Source organism: Henckelia pumila, chromosome 4 (assembly GCF_033568475.1).
Source record: "Henckelia pumila isolate YLH828 chromosome 4, ASM3356847v2, whole genome shotgun sequence".
NCBI lineage: Eukaryota > Viridiplantae > Streptophyta > Magnoliopsida > Lamiales > Gesneriaceae > Henckelia > Henckelia pumila.
The window spans coordinates 10,484,451-10,503,411 of NC_133123.1; the positions used below are offsets into that span (position 1 = coordinate 10,484,451).

The following is an 18,961-nucleotide window of genomic DNA, read 5'->3' on the forward strand; positions in this document are numbered from 1 at the left end:
TAAATAAAATTGATGGGTGTGTGATTGCGCTTTCTATTCGATGATCAAGGCAAATAATATATTTCATTTTATTCTCAGTCAAATGTTATTTTAAAATTAATAAATAAACTATATATAAAGTAAGTAGTGGAATCTATAAACTTGTCCAATTAGTATGAAAGATAAGCTTTTTAATATTATCCCACTAAATTAAAACCCTGAATCATTACAAATTTACAATACAGTCGAGGTTCAAGATTAATATATAAAACATCGTTTGGCCCAAACGTGTGATGATATGAAGTGAAGATGTAGATTTCTAATATGGGTGATAAAAATTTGATATATATATATATAAGAAGTTTGTATGAGGTAATTTTTAAATATTATTTGATGTTTGATATATGATTTGATTGTTGGTTGACTAATACAATATTTATTTTATCAAGTACTACACCAAAGAATACCCTGCCTTAGATATTTTTTAAGTATGATATAAATAAAGCCACTTAACACGAAGATATATAAATGTTAATCCCAACTTTATGGACGAACTGTTTATTACATCACAAATTTTTTTACAAGATCACAATCTCACGACTTAATTTTGTAATACAGATCTCATATATTCAACACAATCCATGAAAAATATTACTTAATATATTAAAACTATTATTTTGTCATTATAGATATAAGTCGAGTAGACACGTCAGGACATCTATTAATCTTATTACACGTTATACAAATATCGTGTTTGACACAAATTCATAACCAAAGTTTTATAACAAAAATTCCTATGACACCAGCATAAGATTAATTGATCTTTGATCCAAATCGAATCATGAAAAAATATAATATTTTATGTAAAATTATTACTTTTTACGAAATATATATATGAATTCAATAGACTCATCTCATAGATATAGATCTATGAGATTGTCTCACAATATATATATATATATATATAAAGTTTTATTTATTCAAAATATGATTAAATAGAATATTGCTCACGGACAAACGTGAAATACATTTTATAAATTACACTACTCAGTTTCTTATATTTATTTATTTATTAAATAAATTACAAATGTGTCGTGGGAATGTTCCATCCGAAACCAATGATGTTTTATAAAAGTAGAACAGTATTGTTGTATACTACTTGTCAAAATATTAAGTATCTGTTTGATCCAATTCTTTAATCAGTTCCAATTTTAGAATTTTATGTGTATCTTTCGAGAGAACCTTTATACAATAACACACACATATATATTATAATTAAATTCAATTAATAATACAACAATCTCACAGTAGAAGGGAACATTAATAATGTAACTCAATCATGGATGGATGCGACTTCGAGAATTTTATCGAAAGAGGGGCATATATGACAGCTATATGGTAAGCATGTTAGTATATATGTTACTGAAGTTCAATATAATTTTTTTCAAAACAAAATAAAATAAATAAAAGTACGTTTTTTTTTTTCAAAATATACCTATGTTTCAACTATTAATGAATGTAAAGTTGCAATTTTGGTTATTTATAATTGTTCCTCCTTTGCGATTTTGAATATCTTTCCAATATCATCAAATTTCAATCTTGTATATTTTAATTTTGGCAACTTTAATCATTTTATCTCGAGAATATTGAGGTAACGTGACACTTAATTACATACGCCCGTATCATATCAATATCGGAAACATAATTAAAATTTCCCAAAAAACAAATATAAGGAACCAAGATTAAATTTGACTGTAACATGCTTGCATGCATGTAGAATAAAAAACACAAAGAGATAAACATACACGATTTTAAAAAGTACAAAGTTTCAACGAATGCTCGAATCATATCGTTCATGAAAACAATTTAAACAAATAGATGTCTAAACGCTAACAAAGAATCCTATTATTCTATATATTATTTATGCATCATTATACAATTACACGAATGGATCAAATTAAAGCATGCAGCACAACATAACCTCATCTGATTTAACCCCATTACGGGGTATTATACTTTTATTACTGCTTAAAGCTAATGTAATAATATTTTACTCTCATCTTTGAATATGCTCATCCCTCTTCATGTTTTCATATAAATAAATAAATAAATATATATATATATATATATATATATATATATATATATATATGTTTTCTTTGCCTGTCTCTCTCTGATCTTTACACTCCATCCTCAACCTTTTTCTTTCTCCTCACTCGATTCTTCTTGTTTTCTATTCGCACTAGGGTTTGAATTCATAAAATATTAATTCAGATAATTTTTATACTGTTTCTTCTTTGCTGAAAATTATTATTAATTTTCCTTGTTTCCTGTTCTATCTTAATTTTTTTTTTCTTGTATTATATGGCTGGTTTGGACTTAGGTTCAGCTTCTCATCACTTTGTTTCTCAGCTCCATCTTCAAAGATCGGACGGCGACGAATCGAATCGAAACCGGTTTTCGAATGAAAACACCGACGATTCCCATCAGGGTTTCGATTTAGACACCTCAAATATCAACAACTCCGCTGATGCTGCGGCGGGGCGAAGGCCGCGAGGCCGCCCCGCGGGATCCAAGAACAAGCCTAAACCACCGGTGATCATCACCCGGGAGAGTGCCAACACGCTCCGGGCGCACATACTGGAGGTGAGCGGCGGCTGCGACGTGTTCGACGTGGTGGCCACCTACGCCAGGAAGCGGCAGCGGGGGATCTGCATACTCAGCGGGACGGGTACGGTCACCAACGTCAGCTTGAGGCAGCCGTCCGCGGCGGGGGGAGTGCTGAACTTACAAGGCCGGTTCGAGATCCTGTCGTTGACCGGTTCGTTCCTTCCGCCGCCTGCGCCGCCGGGAGCCACCAGTTTGACTATATATTTGGCCGGCGGGCAAGGACAGGTGGTGGGAGGGAATGTTGTCGGTGCTTTGATCGCCTCCGGGCCCGTCATCATCATTGCGGCGTCCTTCACTAACGTGGCATACGAAAGGCTGCCTTTAGAGGAAGAGGAAGCGGAGCTCCAGATGCAGACGCCGCCGCCGCCGCCGTCGGTGTCTCAGCCTCTTGGCGGCGGCGGTGGGAATCAATTTGCTGATCCATCGTCGATGGGGCTTCCTTTCTTCAACCTGCCACTCAACATGGCCAACGGCCAGCTCCCAATGGACGGCGGTGCATGGTCCGGAAACTCCGGCGGCGGCGGGCGGCCGTCGTACTAGGGCACGTTACGAGGTTAGAGAATTATTAATGTATGAGTAAACCAAAAAGAAAAAAATTCTCTTCTAGTACTTTCTTGCATTAATCTCTTGTACATTTAGATTTTTATTATGACATTGTTTGTGCTTATCATGATTTAGACATGTAGATCGATCGATGTTGCTTTAATCGAATTTTCTTGTCTGTGATGAACAAAATTATCATCTTTTTCTGGAACTTGTGATGATGAGATATTTCAAATAATTTATCCACTTTGTGTTCCACATGGTTTTGAGATCTTGAGATATATATGTATATATAACATATATATATATGTACATAGTTTATGTCTTATCAAAATCTATGATAAATTTAATCAATAGATTTCCTTAATTCTATTACTTATTACACTAAATATACAATAGATATCATTTAATTTTGCTGGCACAACCTAATTAAAGTTGGAGGATCGAGTACTTTAATTAAAATACTTAACAAGAGACCAAAATTTTCACTCCCTGTGTTGATTGCTACATTAAGTAAGTGACCACATACTTCCACAATGAAATGTAGAGTTGTAGACTAATGCAAAATCTGAAGGAAACTACAAGTGAATTTACATGTTTTAATGATATATAATAAACAAATCAAAAATTGAATCTTTTTTTTTTTCTCGAGTTAATTGGTTATATTGAGTTTTTAAATTAGGCAAGTTGTTGATTGGCAGATTACGAAAAAAGTTTTTTCTTTTCGCGAGTGTCGAGAGATTACACCAAAATTTCCTCAGCTTGTGAGTTGAGCTAATTGTTGAATATGCTATTTGAAATATTCTGCTAGACGAAGATCAAAAACTTTATAATTTTGTATAATTATTATGGTAAGAGGATTAATAGATCATGTGTACTGACATTTTAAATTAAAACCTAATTCATCCAGATAGTCTTCTGAACGATGATTACCCATCAATTGTGTCACAACTATTTTTGTTCAGCTGTATGCATTGCACGTGGTATATCATATGTCTAAAAGAGAGTTTGGTTTTCAAATACATTAATCTTCTTTATATTTGTACCTTAGCCGTTGCGGGGAGCGGATGGTTTGAGTCAAATTCTAAAACGATTATGTTTGTCGTTTTGCGATTTCGGTCCTTTATATTTTCAGATTTCAGTTTTAGTCCGCTATCTTTATTTTTTTGACAGTTTTAGTCATTTTTCTGATGTGGCGCTGATGTTGCATTGATGCAGTGCTGATGTGGAGCTGATGTGTACAGTGCCACGTAAGCATTTTCAAAGAAAAATGACTGAAATTGCCAAAAATCAAAACATGCAGGACTAAAACTGAAATATGAAAACATAGAGTACCGAAATCGCAAAATGACAAACATACAGGACAAAAATTGCAATTTCTCTTTTTTTTTTGCACCCTTCGTTGTCTCACGAGCCGAGTAGATCGTCTTGTGGACGCACAAATGATAATTTGTTTCTATTGTTTTCTCCTCGTACCGCTATGTGCTTGTGTGATCTTTTTACTTCATTTATAATGTCCTGAGGAATAAGGACCTCATGGGACATATATGGATTCAAGGGTTTGAAGCTAAGAATTCAAATCCACAATAACAATTACAAATCCATTGTTTTGTTTGGATGAAAGCATTTGAATTTTGATAGTGGATTTAAAATTTTCAACTAGTTAGTTTTTGAGTAGTTGTAATATATTTCAAATTCTCAAAGAGGTAATGAGATTGGTCCAAGGTAATTAAATATTTAAATGAGATGACCATTATTTTTTTTATAACACATACAAGTACATTCATGAGTGTGTATGTATGTTGAGGTGCAATAATCATTTCTATGGGGTAAAGCGATTGAACCATGACACTTGAGTTGTTGTACGGTTTAAAAGATTTTAATTGCACCATTACCACCGGCTATACCTTTTGGTTAAAATGGTATGTGCTCGGTACAATTGGTATCAGAGTCAAAGTCATGAGTTCGATTTCCATTGATGGCAAGAAGTGCAATTATTGGGAGAAAGATTTTTGGGGTGCAATAATTGTTCCTGCTACGTAGAGCGATCGAACCATGATGTTTGAGCTGTTGTGCGGTTTAAATTAAAATATTTGAGTTTCACCATTACCACCAGCTATAGCTTTTGGTAAAACGACAATTGTTCGATACTACAATGTAAATATTAAATTAATGAATTACTAATTTTTCAAAGAAAAGAGATCTTGTGCAAATTATGTATTAATATATACCCTTGTGATCGTGTGAGTAAAAAATGCTTGTTATAAGGTGCTGGGTAATGTAAATACTTTTGTGGTTAATGTTTGAATTTAAATTTAAGAGAAAATAGTTTTTTGATTAATTTGTTTATCTTTTGGTTTTGTCCATTAACTTTCAAGTTTTAGTTTTGGACTTTGGTACATTAACTTTTAATTTTCGATAATTTTGGTCCAACTGCTAATGTTCCACCGAAAAATGCCGACGTGTTAAACTGACACATTAGCAATTGAACCAAAATTAACGAAAATTTAAAGTTAGTGTACTATATTTCAAAAAAAAAAGTTAGTATACCAAAATCAAAATTTGAAAAGTTAATGGAACAAAATCAAAAAAATAAACAAATAAACCAAAATGGAAATACATGTGTAATGATTATCACACGAAAGAAATTAGACGTATAGAAAGAAAAAAAAAAAATGAGATCATAATATATATGATAAGCAGTAGTTTATTTCGAATAACTGATCTAATATATGTTATAATAACTAGAAACGAATTGTTATATGAATATTCTGGTAAATTTCTTATCGTTTGGAAAAAAATATTGGTTGAATCCAAGCATGATCTTTGATATTAACAAAGATTATGAATAAGAAATCCAATTAACGCCATTCCTAATTAATGGACATCAGGTCGATTATGATGTGATAATTTGCTGCAATATAAACTCCTACCGTTTTCAATCCCAAATGAAATTAGTAATCTATATTTTCCTTTAGCTCTAAAACTTATTTTTAGCCTATATATATAATATATTATAGAGTTGATTTATTATGAGATGGGTCAACCCAATCATTATCTCAAATAAAAAATAATATGTTTTTTTTTTATCGAAAATCTGTCTTATATGATTAACCCATCAGACGTTTTTATACGAATTTGTGGTATATGTATATGATGGGAAACAGCGCAATATGACTTACAATAGTAGCTTCGAATCAATATATATATATATATAGTTTTTTTATGGTGTCCAACAACTATACTTAATTTCGTGCCCACCATGTATAAGTCAACTCACCAATTGTGCTGGTCAACTCACCTATTGTACATGCTGGACATAGAGTTGAACACTATAAAAGAACTCACACACATATATATATATATATATATATATATATATATATATATATATATATATATATATAAACACACGTGTCCTGCACCATTTTATGTATGTAATCATACAATTAGAATAAATGACGTGTGATTACCTCCTACCGGTGATTATAATGATTTGGAAGAATCAATAATATTAGAGTTGAATGAAATTCCTATAAAATTTTACGAACCATATATGATTATATATGTCATGTGTTTCAGATATAAATTTTTGGAAACTAATTACAATTAAGTTGTTGATCATATGAAATATGTACGATGGCTAATTAAGGGCATCATGTAAAGTGCTTTTCACTTGTATGATGTATCGAAAACTTTATGTATGGATTTTCTCAAAAAACAAAAAACTTTATGTATGGAAGCATATTATAAATTATAAACTCAAGAAACTCATCATAAAACAAAATTATCCAAATTGGTGAGATATTTCTCGAGTTTCCCCAGTTAACCCTAGCTTTATATATACATACAAGTCCGGTTTCGAAAAATTTAATAATAATAATAATAAATTAAATTAATTTTCGTAAAATAAATTTATAAAACATCATTTTGATCTAAATAACTAAGAAAAACGCCTCTCATGAGTTCAATATTAATTTTCGGTTAGATTGAATTGCTATGTAAAACGAAGTTATTACAATTTACACCAGAAATTTTAAGAAAAAAAATAATTATTTGAGTAGTTTTTTTTTTGTTTTTGTTTTTTTAATTTTAGAATTAAATTTATTTTCTTTATTTAAATCAATGATATATACTCGGTGGTGCAAGATTCCACATACGGATGAACCACTCCAAACAAATCCCAACAACCTGAAGGAATTATACACAAATTAATCATATATTAATAAAATAAATCAATAATATTTTTTCAACACACACTCATATATATGATTAAAATTACAAGTTTGGTTAATTAGGATCAAATGGCAAAAGAAGAAAAGAAAGTGGAAGTAATCACTGCTGTTTACAAAGCTTATTTGCATTGCCCAAAATGTGCAGTCGACATCCAAAGGCCTCTCTTGGGAATCCCAGGTCTGTTTTATATTAATCATATCCTTTAATTTCCATCCATATTTTCACCTTGAAACCGAGAATATATAATTTTATAAAATTATTTTAATATATATACAAATCTAGTCTTTTTTCACCGCACGCGTCACATGCAAGTCAACTGATGAAAAATGGCTAAAATAAAAAAAAAATACAAATTAGTGAACTAGCTACTTACATGTAAAAAAAATGAAAAACAATGTTTAATAACTCAAAATGGAGTGTAATTAACAATATTTGGAGTACAAATGATATACTAATAATAATGTTTTAAATTATGTACAGGAGTGCAAAATGTGGATGTAAAATTCGACAAGGGTGAGATTACAGTAAAGGGTATTAATATTGATGGAAAGAAGATTCATGCACGCCTAGAGAAATGGAGCAAGAAAAAAGTTGAATTTGTGTCGAAAAATAAGTCCAAAATGGAAGAAGTGAAAAAAGTAATTAACTCGATCCCCTCTTTAATTTATTTGCTAATACATTATTCATTTTATAGAGTAAGCAAAAAAAAAAAATTAATTCAATCAGTTTATATATTTATTAAATCAATTTTTAATTCATGTCACATTAATTAATTTGACTTGGATCATGGAGACAATAAAAACCATTACCATGAAGGCTTACCATGACGCTAGAATTTAGAAATATACAATGGGATTAGTAAAAAGGCTCCGTACTCGTTGAATCATGGCATAACCATTTTTAATTAAACATGACAAAAGGCCGTCATATTTACTATATCTCTTATCTCTTACTATTTATTAAACGTAAGCACCTTATAAAAACTGTCGGTGTCATGGTCTGTTATTAAAGCCATCTACTTATTTCATAAAAAAAATACAGATATCTTCTTCTTCCGCTTCACAAAAAATCAACCCTATGGTTTGTTCTCTCTTCTTCATTTTACTGTTCCATCCTAGTATTACTTTATTGGGTTTTTTGTTTATGCTAGAATGACAGTTTAAAAAATATATAATTTCTCAATTTCAGAAACGAAATCGTCCTCATCATTTTTCGTACGCTAATATTTGGTTTGGGTACTCGAATTTCGGTATCATTATCTTTTTTAATATAGGAACTAGATTTTGTGAAAATTGTGCAAGATTGGAAGAATAGGAACTTTGAATTTCTAAATTGGCACGGTAATATACTTATATATATATATATATATATATATATATATATATATATATATTTCTTGAATCTGTTTCACGTTTTTTGAATAATGTATAATGACCAAGCATATTGTTTATGATTTGCTGTTATTTTTTGGTATAAATTGTTTTGTTCTTTTTTTTGCTTGGCATATACTTTCTGCTTGCAAACTTAGTGTTTGTAGAAATTCCACACTTAAATCATCCAAAAAAAATTAAGATTGATTTATTTTTCAACACATTCGATGTATTTATTTTATAGAATTGAACACAATTGTCAGTTTATTTTAAAATTTATTGATTTTCTATGAACATTTTGTTGTGTGTTCCACAGATTTAAAGAAATAAAATCGAAAACTCAAAAATTCATCCACAGATTGACAGTGTTCGGTAAGCCAATATAATTCATATATTCATCATTTTAAATCCCTAATTTTTATGGTTTATATTTTATTATTTTATGATATTTTAAATGAATCCATTCAAACAAAAAATGACGTTTTCCAAATATTTTAATGTCGGTAATTATTTATTTGAAACACAATGTGTGTTGCTTTATACTTTTTCTTTTTTCTTTTTTTTCTTTTTTGAAGTTTATGTTGTCATATAAAACATTCTAAGAACTATACTTGATTGAGTTGCACGAGCTTTGTAAAAGTTCCATTGCATGAGTTTGAGTTAAATATGGAGTCTTCATTTTTCTTATTGGATTTTAAGTCCCATTTTTTATTTCTTGATAAGTACAAATTTAAAAAGTTTGTTGTCGTAGTAATTTGTAATTTGAGATTCAATTGTTATTCGTTTCAATTTTAATTTGTGATTCAATTGTTTTGTTTTTCAATTTCAGATACCGTTTTTGTTGTGAGCAAAGTTTAGGAATTATGTTTTGAATTCATCTTAAATTTATAAAATTAACAAACATCATAAATACTTATTTATTTTGTTACACACGCAACGCGTGTGCCCAAATTGCTAGTATCATTAATACCTGAAGAGTCCATATGCCCTTAATTGGGGCCACGAAAGTCATAGTAAATACCACTAAGTGCTTGCTCTGCAAGTGGACAACAAACAAAAACTGTAAAGGCAAACCTTTTGTATCATCACGGCATGCAAGCCTTTCAATCTGCAATTGGGAACATAAACTTCAGCATTTCAGAACTCAAAATAGGGAACAAAACATCATCAGAATGTAATTCAAGGCTTCTTATAAAGCTCTTTCATCAAGTTTGGATATATGAGTATTTCCAAAAAGAAAAAGAAAAAGACATTTCGGATACATGAGCAATAGTTTTAAAAACATCTTTATTAAAGCAAAGGTTTTTTTTTTTTTTTTTTTACCAAGGGAGAGTATGGAACTAGCAGAGCTTTTTGAACGTGTATATATTCTTAAAAATAGTTATATATTTCTGTATAATTGTCAGAAAAACACTTATTGCTTAGGTTTTCTTAGGGTACGTACTACTAGCTCGTTTAAAATTAAAAAATCCAAATCAAACACCAAATTTTTTTTTTCTAAAAAATATATATTGTTTCTTCTCTGAAACAATATATATAATTTTAACGAAGGTTGGGTAAGTCATCTGATCCCAATACTCCTAGCAGCTAAAGAGAATGATTCTGATATAGTCAACTTCCTGTAACACAAAAGAGAATAATCAGAAAATGATCAGCACATTTGTGTGAGGATCAGAAATAGAATATATTCTTGTGTCATAACAATAAATAATTAAATGGTCCAGGTTACGAGCACTTGTTTCAAGAGAACCATATACAGTAACACAGACTATTTCATGTATAGTCAGCGATTTTAACATAAAATTACACTGAACGTCCAATATGGCATCAGAAAAAAGCCAAAAATATTCAAAAAGACATGTTCAGATAAAGATCATCGAATGTTTGAGTCTTTTTTTTCGAGGCATCTGCATCATAAATTTCATGAGTCAAATTTCCTAGGGTATAATATATAGCCTTGGCATCTGAGTGGGATCTGTCCCCTGAGGTAAAGACATGAACTCCACTCCCGACGGGCAACCAACTGCAACCAGTGAGCTTCTTAACTTCCTTCCCTCTCATCCTATTCATTACCCGCCCCATTTCATTCCACTTGCCCCCCGATGCATATACACTGGCCAATTGGACGTATCGTGCTCCGTTATTACCTTCAATTTCTAGTAGCTTGCTCTCTGCCATTTCTGCAAGTTCAAGATTTCCATTACCCTGACATGCATTCAAGAACGTGCTCCACATAACAGAATCAGGTTTAATATCCAACTTCTGAATGAAGGTTAAAGCCTTTTTAAGTTGATTTGACCTCACATACAAGTCAACCATACAAGAATAGTGGTCAATTTCAGGCGGTATACCATAATCATTTGTCATTACTGAAAAGTACTTTTCTCCTTCTTCAACTAATCCCCGGTGACGACATGCTGATAGAAGTGCAATGAAGGTGACTGCATCAGGTTGAAGGCCTTGCTCCATCATTTCGTCAAATAGTTTTGTAGCTTCATTTTCAGACCCATGGTGGGCACAACCGGCTATCATCACGTTGTAAATGACAGAATCTCGTCGGGTAATTCTTTCAAAAACTCTACGTGCATATATTATACTGCCACATTTTGAGTACATGTCAACCAAGGCACATGAGGCTTTCTCGTCCATTTTTATTCCTGTTCTTAATATATAGGCATGGATTTGCTTCCCAGGAACCATGCTGGCTAGTATAGCACATGCCCCAAGCAGACTAATAAGAATCAGAACATCTGGAACAGTTTTTTCCTCTGCTGTAAACTTGCGGAAGAGAACAAAAACATCCTCACATTTTTGTGATTTTGAATAACCAGCAATGATGGCAGTCCACATGACAGAATTTTTCTCCGCTGACAAATTGAAAAGCCTTTCGGCTTTTATCATGTCACCTTCTGCAGAATAACCGACAATCATTGACGTGGTAGAGAATAAGTTTCTCATTCCAAATGATTCATGAACAATCTCAGCATATCTCATGTTACCACACTTGCAATAAATATCAACAATTCCACTACTGATAAATGGATTTGATAGCATTCCTTTTTTCAAAACCCATGAATGAACTTCTTTTCCAATTGCCAAACTCTTTAAAGTATAACAAACCAATAAACTAGCAAAAGTGTGCTCATTCCATTGAAATCCCACCTCCGCCATACACTTAAACATCTCAAAAGCCTCCTTCTCGTGCCCATTCCGTAAATATCCCGAGATCATCGTGTTCCATGACACATTATCGTTTAACTCTGGCTCGGTCAAAAATATATTCCGAGCCATCTCTAGCTCGCCTTCTCTAAAACAAGCAGCCAACATAGTATTCTTCACAACCAAATCCATCAATGACCAATCATTAAAAATCCTGTGACAATCAAGAAAACTCCCACATTTAGAATACATGTCTATCAAAGAACTCAACGCGAATGAACTCAAGTCATTTCCACTCTTTACCATGTACGAATGTAGCTGGCTTCCGTAGTCAAAAACCCTCAACTTTGCGATCATGTTAAGCATTGTTGTCAGTGTAAACTCATCAATTCGACCCGCGTCCTCATCACATTGCATCTGATTAAGCAATTCAATAGCCTCATTCTCATGTCTGCCGGAGCGTGCATAACCAGAAATCATTGAATTATATGTAATCGTATCCCTACACTGACAAGAATCAAAAAGATCTCGTGCTTTGCTCAAGTTTCGAGACTTGATGTAAGCGTTTACGATGGTGTTCCAAGAATAAACATTTCGGTCCGACATTTCATCGAACAGTTTATGGGCAGCTTCAATTAAGCCATGTTCAGAGTACCGACCGATTAGGTTGTTGGTGTTGACAATTGCATTGATGAAACCAGATTTTATGGCGTAAACATGGGAGTTCAGCGCCTCTTCCAGGGCTCTCATGTCCTGAAGGTAAATACAAAAGTGAAAAGAAAATGTCTAGAGATTTCTTCAAACTACACATCATCTTCTTGTGTTATTGTGTACATATATATGGATTTCTTAAATTAAGTAATTAAACAAGAAATTACAAATGTATATATACAAAAAACAAGATTTAAAAATTTGCAATAACCGGGATCTGGGTCTCATGAAAAAATCTTTTGCTACATATAATAGGCTGCACTTCCCACTGTATTAGTGTTGACACATTATTACTAATTCAGTAAAGTTATTATTATTTTTAGTAATTTGATAGTAATATCCTTTTTTATTCACTTGTTTGTTATCAGTGTTTCAAAATTTTAAAATAGCTAAATGTATTCTCATCAACAAAAAACCGCCTTAGACGGCAAAGAGCAGCCATTCTTTTGGCGGAATTGGTCCAGAAAATAAAATAGAAGCTCATTCTGTTTCTAAACTTATTATTTGATAGATTTTTACAGGTCAAGTGCTAAAGGATTAATAGCAATATATTCAGGCAACAAATCACAACTTAAACTTTCAGCATTCACCAACACCGAAAGTCGATGAATAATGCTAACGCACAAAATTCTAAAAACACTGGATTTCTGCTTACCGCAAGATAGCTTCAAGGAATCAAGTGTTTGGATGTTTCATAATCTTCCACCTCTATTTTCTCAACCACCTCTGCGAAAATGGAACAAAAATTACATCCCAATAACGCTTGCCATCTGAAATTCACATAGAATTCGGAAATCATAAGCAAAATTAAACCTGAGGGAGGATGGCGGCGCGGAAACGGCGCACCGGAGATCGCAAATCACGGCTGAAACGACTGAAAAGTTTGGCTTCGGTTCAAGCACTATCTTAAGATTCAAATCTATCCTAGAACACCAAGAATCGACCAAAAATCAGAGCTGGAACTTACCGGAGAAACTCACACAGAACCAACCACGAACAGAGATCCAATAGCGCGATTTAGTTCTCGTTTTCTGTGATTCCAAGCTTAATCGCAAGCTTCAGCCCATGGGATAGATGAAGGGAGGTAGGGAGACCTGTTTCTGGCGGGGAACGACGGCGGCGGCAGCTCGAAGTGGAGTGGAGAAGGGGCGATGGGATTTTGTTGGTGAAGAATGGGTTGGGCTTTTTTCTACCCTTTCTGGGAATGGGGTTTAAAAAACATTCGATAAATGAAAGTATTAGTGGCTTTTCTATTTTGGCACGCCGTTGTTAGTGGATATTCACAGCACACGTCAATATGCACGCCGTTAATATTTTAATATGCGTAGTTAATACTTAAACATAAATATTTTTTTAAAAAAAAATATTTACTATTAACAGTGCGCTTCAGCACGGAGGTCGTTAATAATACTACTAACGGCGTGCTTTTAATTGTGTTGTTAATAGTGCGCTGCGAAAAATCTTTTTTCTTGTAGTGATACTAGGCTCAACATATAATCCATGTCCGACAATAGGGATATTTAGTGACTAACAACTTAGATTTGAGCATCAGCAACAAACTTGTTCTTGATTCACATGACTCGTGCCTAAAACCAGACGAGCATGATCCATCTACGATGCCCCCTGCTAGGTTTACATCATTTGACAACGTATTCAGAATCCCGGGCAAATTCACTTTCAAGACAAACACGAAAACATGAAACAACATCGTTACCACTGACCATAATTTTTTGTATGACAACATATGCTCGGTTAAACGTCCAATATGGCATCTGACAAAAGCAAAAAATATTAAAAAAAAAACATGTTCAGATAAAGATCATCGAATATCTGAGTTTTTTTTCTTCCCTATAAGTAATGGTTTTTATTGTCTCCTTAATCTAAGTCAAATTAATTAATATGACATGAATTAAAAATTGATTTAATAAATAATAAACTGACTGAATTAATTTTTTTGCTTACTCTATAAAATGAATAATGTATTAGCAAATAAATTAAAGAGGAGATCGAGTTAATTACCTTTTTCACTTCTTCCATTTTGAACTTATTTTCCGACACAAATTCAACTTTTTTCTTGCTCCATTTCTCTAGGCGTGCATGAATCTCCTTTCACGTTGCATGAATCTAGCCGTGCATGAATATTCTTTCCATCAAATAAATCTTTTTCTTTTATCCATTAACTTGTTTATTTTTTGGTTTTGCTCTATTAAATTTTTAAATTTTGGTCTTGGACTTTGGTACACTAACTTTTAATTTTCGATAATTTTGGTCCAACTGCTAATGTGCCACCGAAAAATGCCGACGTGTTAAACTGTCACATTAGCAATTGAACCAAAATTAACGAAAATTTAAAGTTAGTGTACCATATTTCCAAAAAAAAAAAGTTTGTATACCAAAACCAAATTTTGAAAAGTTAATGGACTAAAACAAAAAAAATGAACAAATTAATGAACCAAAAAATACTTTATTCATAAATTTAATGTGAAATTTTATTTTCGATGTGTATAAGGGTAATAAACCAAAATGGAAATACATATGTAATGATTATCACACGAAAGGCGTGCTTTAAGTAAGCCTGCTTATTTGGTCCAAAAAAAAAAGAGGTAAGCCTACTTATAAAAAAAAATAATAATAAAAAAAAATACTCGTATAGAAAGAACAAAAGAAAATGAGATCAAAATATATATGATAAGCAGTAGTTTATTTCGAATAACTGATCTAATATATATTATAATAACTAGAAACGAATTGTTAAATGAATATTCTGGTAAATTTCTTATCGTTTGGAAAAAAATATTGGTTGAATCCAAGCATGATATTTGATATTAGGATAATGCTATATGTACATATATAGAGTGTTACATAGAGGGTTACACGTCCTATTGAATTAAGAAAGTATCATAAAATTCTTTTAAAATTATATTTCTTTGTTTCAATTTACAATTCTTGCTCAAAAACACTTTTAATAAAAATATTATTTTTATTAATTACTTATTTATAGAATTAATTTAACTGAATTAAATAATTATTTTATAAATTTTAAAAAATAATTATGAAAATATAATTATTTAATGAGTTTAACAAAAATAATAATTGTTTATTTTTTTCTAGTAAACAAATTTTAAAAATTTAAAATTAAACTTTCAAATTTAAATGATATATAAGCGAGATTTTATTATTATATATTTAAATTAAAATATATTTATTATTATGTGTATTAATTAATTCTTTTGTTAAAAAACAACAAAATAAAAATCAAATCATGTAGGTTTGGGTTTATGAGGTTAGTTAAGTTCGGGTCGGTCGCTTTTGGATTTATTCAGGTTTGGGTTGAGAAATTTTTAATTTTTTTTACTTTGTTATAGAATTATGAAATATTGATTGCATTTTTATATATTTATGTTTGAAAAAAAACTATTATATATTGTATCATAGATTTTTAGCATGTAATAATTATTTTAAAAAAATTGATTTTTAAAAATAATTTTTATTTTGTGTAATAAATATATTTTAAATTTTGTACAATTAAACTTTCAAATTTAAATTATATATAGTGAGATTTGTTATTAAGTATTTAAATCAAAATATATTCATGATTATTATTACGTATATTTAATTATATTGTTAAAACTTTTTTAAAAAAATCAGGTCCAACTCGAGCCCAAAAACCTCAACATTAATCCGATAATTTTTTGGTCAGTTGGGGTCGATTTCAATTTTGACATCTCCAAAATTGCATAATAAATAATAAAATAAAAAAATATTTTCATTAAAAAAAATTTGAGCAAGACAAACAATTATAGGTTGAAAAAAAAGAATTTTTAAAAATATTTTTTGTATACTTACCTAATTTAATAGGATATATAACCCTCTATGTAACCTTTTATAATATAATATATTATAGAGTTGATTTATTGTGAGGTGGGTCAACTCGATCATTATCTCAAATAAAAAAATAATATGTTTTATCGGAAATTTGTCTTATATAATTTACCCATCGAACGTTTTTATACGAATTTTTGGTATATGTATATGATGGGAAACATCGCAATATGACTTACAATAGTAGCTTCAAATCAATATATATATATATATATATATATATATATATATATATATATATATAGAATTTTGCTATGCTGCCCACCTCTCGTGCTCACCTCCATGCCCACCTCTGAGATGACACTCATCCATTGGATGAACCATTTGTATATGATTCATCTCATCCATTAGATGATTGTCACCTCATAGGTGGGCATGGAGGTGGGCAGCATAACAAAACTCTATATATATATATATATATTATATTTTATATATATATATATATATATATATATATATATATAAAAGCATGAATAAAAGGTCAAAATTTTATCATTGTGAAATAACAACTTTGTCCTTTAATTTACACTATAAGTAAAACCATATAAAAATATATAAGGTTATAAAATTAAAAACAATACTTTAGTTATAGTACATAAACATAAATCAATATTTATATTATATGTGAAATAAATTATTATGATAAGGTCAAATTTGACAAAGTGTGTGCAAATTAGATAAGAATCCAGTTTCCAAAAAAATTGAAATATCTAAATACTTTGTTTTTTTTTATTTTCTTGTAGATAAAATGACCAATATTTATATTATATGTAAAAGCGATTATTATGATAATGTCAAAATTGACAAAGTGTGTGCATATTAGATAAAGATTCAGTTTTCAAAAAAGATTGAAATACCAAAATAATTTGTTTTTTTGTAGATAAAATGGAAAGATAAAGTGATCAATATTTATATTATATATAAAATAGATTATTATTATAAAGTCAAAATTGGCAAAATATGTGCATATTAGATAAGGATTCAGTTTCCAAAAATATTGAAATACCGAAATAATTTGTTTTTTTTATTTTTTTTGTAGATAAAGTGAATATATTTTTTACACAAATATTTTTAAAAAAAATTACAAAACTTTTAATTAAATACTATTCAGTTTCTTAAAATATTGAAAAACCAAATTCTTGATTTTTATTTGTTTGTAGACTGAATAAAAGTATATATATATTTTTTTTAAAAATCTTATATATTTTAATTTGTGTAAGAACCTATTTAGGTAAAGAATTATATCATAAGTTCATATTTAAATACATACAAATATTAGATTGTAAAAGTTATATATATAGGTATAGATATATGTTAATTAAATTATACACGGATGTTGAAATAAATCAATTTAAGTAGAGTCAAATTTTAATAAAAAAAATAATAAATAAAAAATATTATAGAGTTGATTTATTGTGAGATGGATCAACCCGATCATTATCTCAAATAAAAAATAATATGTTTTATCGGAAATCTGTCTTATATAATTAACCCATCAGACGTTTTTATACGAATTTTTGGTATATGTAATCATACAATTAGAATAAATGACGTGTGATTACCTCCTACCGGTGATTATAATGATTTGGAAGAATCAATAATATTAGAGTTGAATGAAATTCCTATAAAATTTTACGAACCATATATGATTATGAGTTTTGTTATGCTGCCCACCAACCATGCTCAACTCCGTACCCATCATGTACAATAGGTGAGTTGACCAGTATAATAGGTGAGTTGAATTGTACATGATGAGTACGGAGTGAGCATGATTGATGAGCAGCATAACAAAACTTATTATATAATCATATATGTCATGTGTTTCAGATATAAATTTTTGGAAACTAATTACAATTAAGTTGTTGATCATATGAAATATGTACGATGGCTAATTAAGGGCATCATGTAAAGTGCTTTTCACTTGTATGATGTATCGAAAACTCTATGTATGGATTTTCTCAAAAAACAAAAAACTTTATGTATGGAAGCATATTATAAATTATAAACTCAAGAAACTCATCATAAAAAAAAATTATCCAAATTGGTGAGATATTTCTCGAGTTTCCCCAGTTAACCCTAGCTTTATATATACATACAAGTCCGGTTTCGAAAAATTTAATAATAATAATAAATTAAATTAATTTTCGTAAAATAAATTTATAAAACATCATTTTGATCTAAATAACTAAGAAAAACGCCTCTCATGAGTTCAATATTAATTTTCGGTTAGATTGAATTGCTACGTAAAACGAAGTTATTACAATTTACACCAAAGAAATTTTAAGAAAAAAAATTTCATTTTTAATTATTTGAGTAGTTTTTTTTGTTGTTTATTTAATTTTAGAATTAAATTTATTTTCTTTATTTAAATCAATGATATATGCTCGGTGGTGCAAGATTCCAAGTACGGA

The 18,961-nt window shown here is 30.2% G+C and overlaps 3 protein-coding genes across 4 annotated transcripts; 2 read left to right on the plus strand and 1 right to left on the minus strand.

Annotated features, from left to right (window-relative positions):
* Positions 1 to 2,183: 2,183 nt before the first annotated feature.
* Positions 2,184 to 3,226, plus strand: LOC140864758 (AT-hook motif nuclear-localized protein 23-like). The gene has a single exon (XM_073269104.1). It carries the CDS (start codon positions 2,344 to 2,346, stop codon positions 3,187 to 3,189), a length of 846 nt encoding a protein of 281 aa, XP_073125205.1. The 5' UTR covers positions 2,184 to 2,343; the 3' UTR covers positions 3,190 to 3,226.
* A 4,250-nt stretch (positions 3,227 to 7,476) lies between these two features.
* Positions 7,477 to 9,207, plus strand: LOC140860304 (heavy metal-associated isoprenylated plant protein 4-like). The gene is made up of 3 exons (XM_073263249.1): positions 7,477 to 7,605; positions 7,909 to 8,066; positions 9,115 to 9,207. The coding sequence occupies exons 1-3, from the start codon at positions 7,497 to 7,499 to the stop codon at positions 9,118 to 9,120; spliced, it is 273 nt and encodes a 90-aa protein (XP_073119350.1). The 5' UTR covers positions 7,477 to 7,496; the 3' UTR covers positions 9,121 to 9,207.
* Positions 9,208 to 10,476: 1,269 nt separating this feature from the next.
* On the minus strand, positions 10,477 to 13,852 carry LOC140864054 (putative pentatricopeptide repeat-containing protein At3g18840). Of its 2 annotated transcripts, XM_073267950.1 has the most exons (4): positions 13,636 to 13,852; positions 13,482 to 13,542; positions 13,324 to 13,394; positions 10,477 to 12,710 (listed from the first exon to the last, which is right to left on the minus strand). In XM_073267950.1, exon 4 carries the CDS (start codon positions 12,705 to 12,707, stop codon positions 10,647 to 10,649), a length of 2,061 nt encoding a protein of 686 aa, XP_073124051.1. In that variant the 5' UTR covers positions 12,708 to 12,710; positions 13,324 to 13,394; positions 13,482 to 13,542; positions 13,636 to 13,852; the 3' UTR covers positions 10,477 to 10,646. The 2 variants fall into 2 exon arrangements, with proteins under 2 accessions (XP_073124051.1, XP_073124052.1); XM_073267951.1 differs by lacking the exon at positions 13,482 to 13,542 and having other exon boundaries at positions 13,324 to 13,438.
* Positions 13,853 to 18,961: the final 5,109 nt, after the last annotated feature.

What these genes read in the sequence shown, in the direction of transcription:
- LOC140864758 (XM_073269104.1), top strand. Translation starts at nt 2,344, where the DNA reads ATGGCTGGTTTGGACTTAGGTTCAGCTTCTCATCACTTTGTTTCTCAG.
- LOC140860304 (XM_073263249.1), top strand. Translation starts at nt 7,497, where the DNA reads ATGGCAAAAGAAGAAAAGAAAGTGGAAGTAATCACTGCTGTTTACAAA. An exon ending in GCCTCTCTTGGGAATCCCAG is followed by an intron (nt 7,606 to 7,908) that starts GTCTGTTTTATA and finishes AATTATGTACAG; the next exon opens with GAGTGCAAAATGTGGATGTA.
- LOC140864054 (XM_073267951.1), bottom strand. Translation starts at nt 12,707, where the DNA reads ATGAGAGCCCTGGAAGAGGCGCTGAACTCCCATGTTTACGCCATAAAA.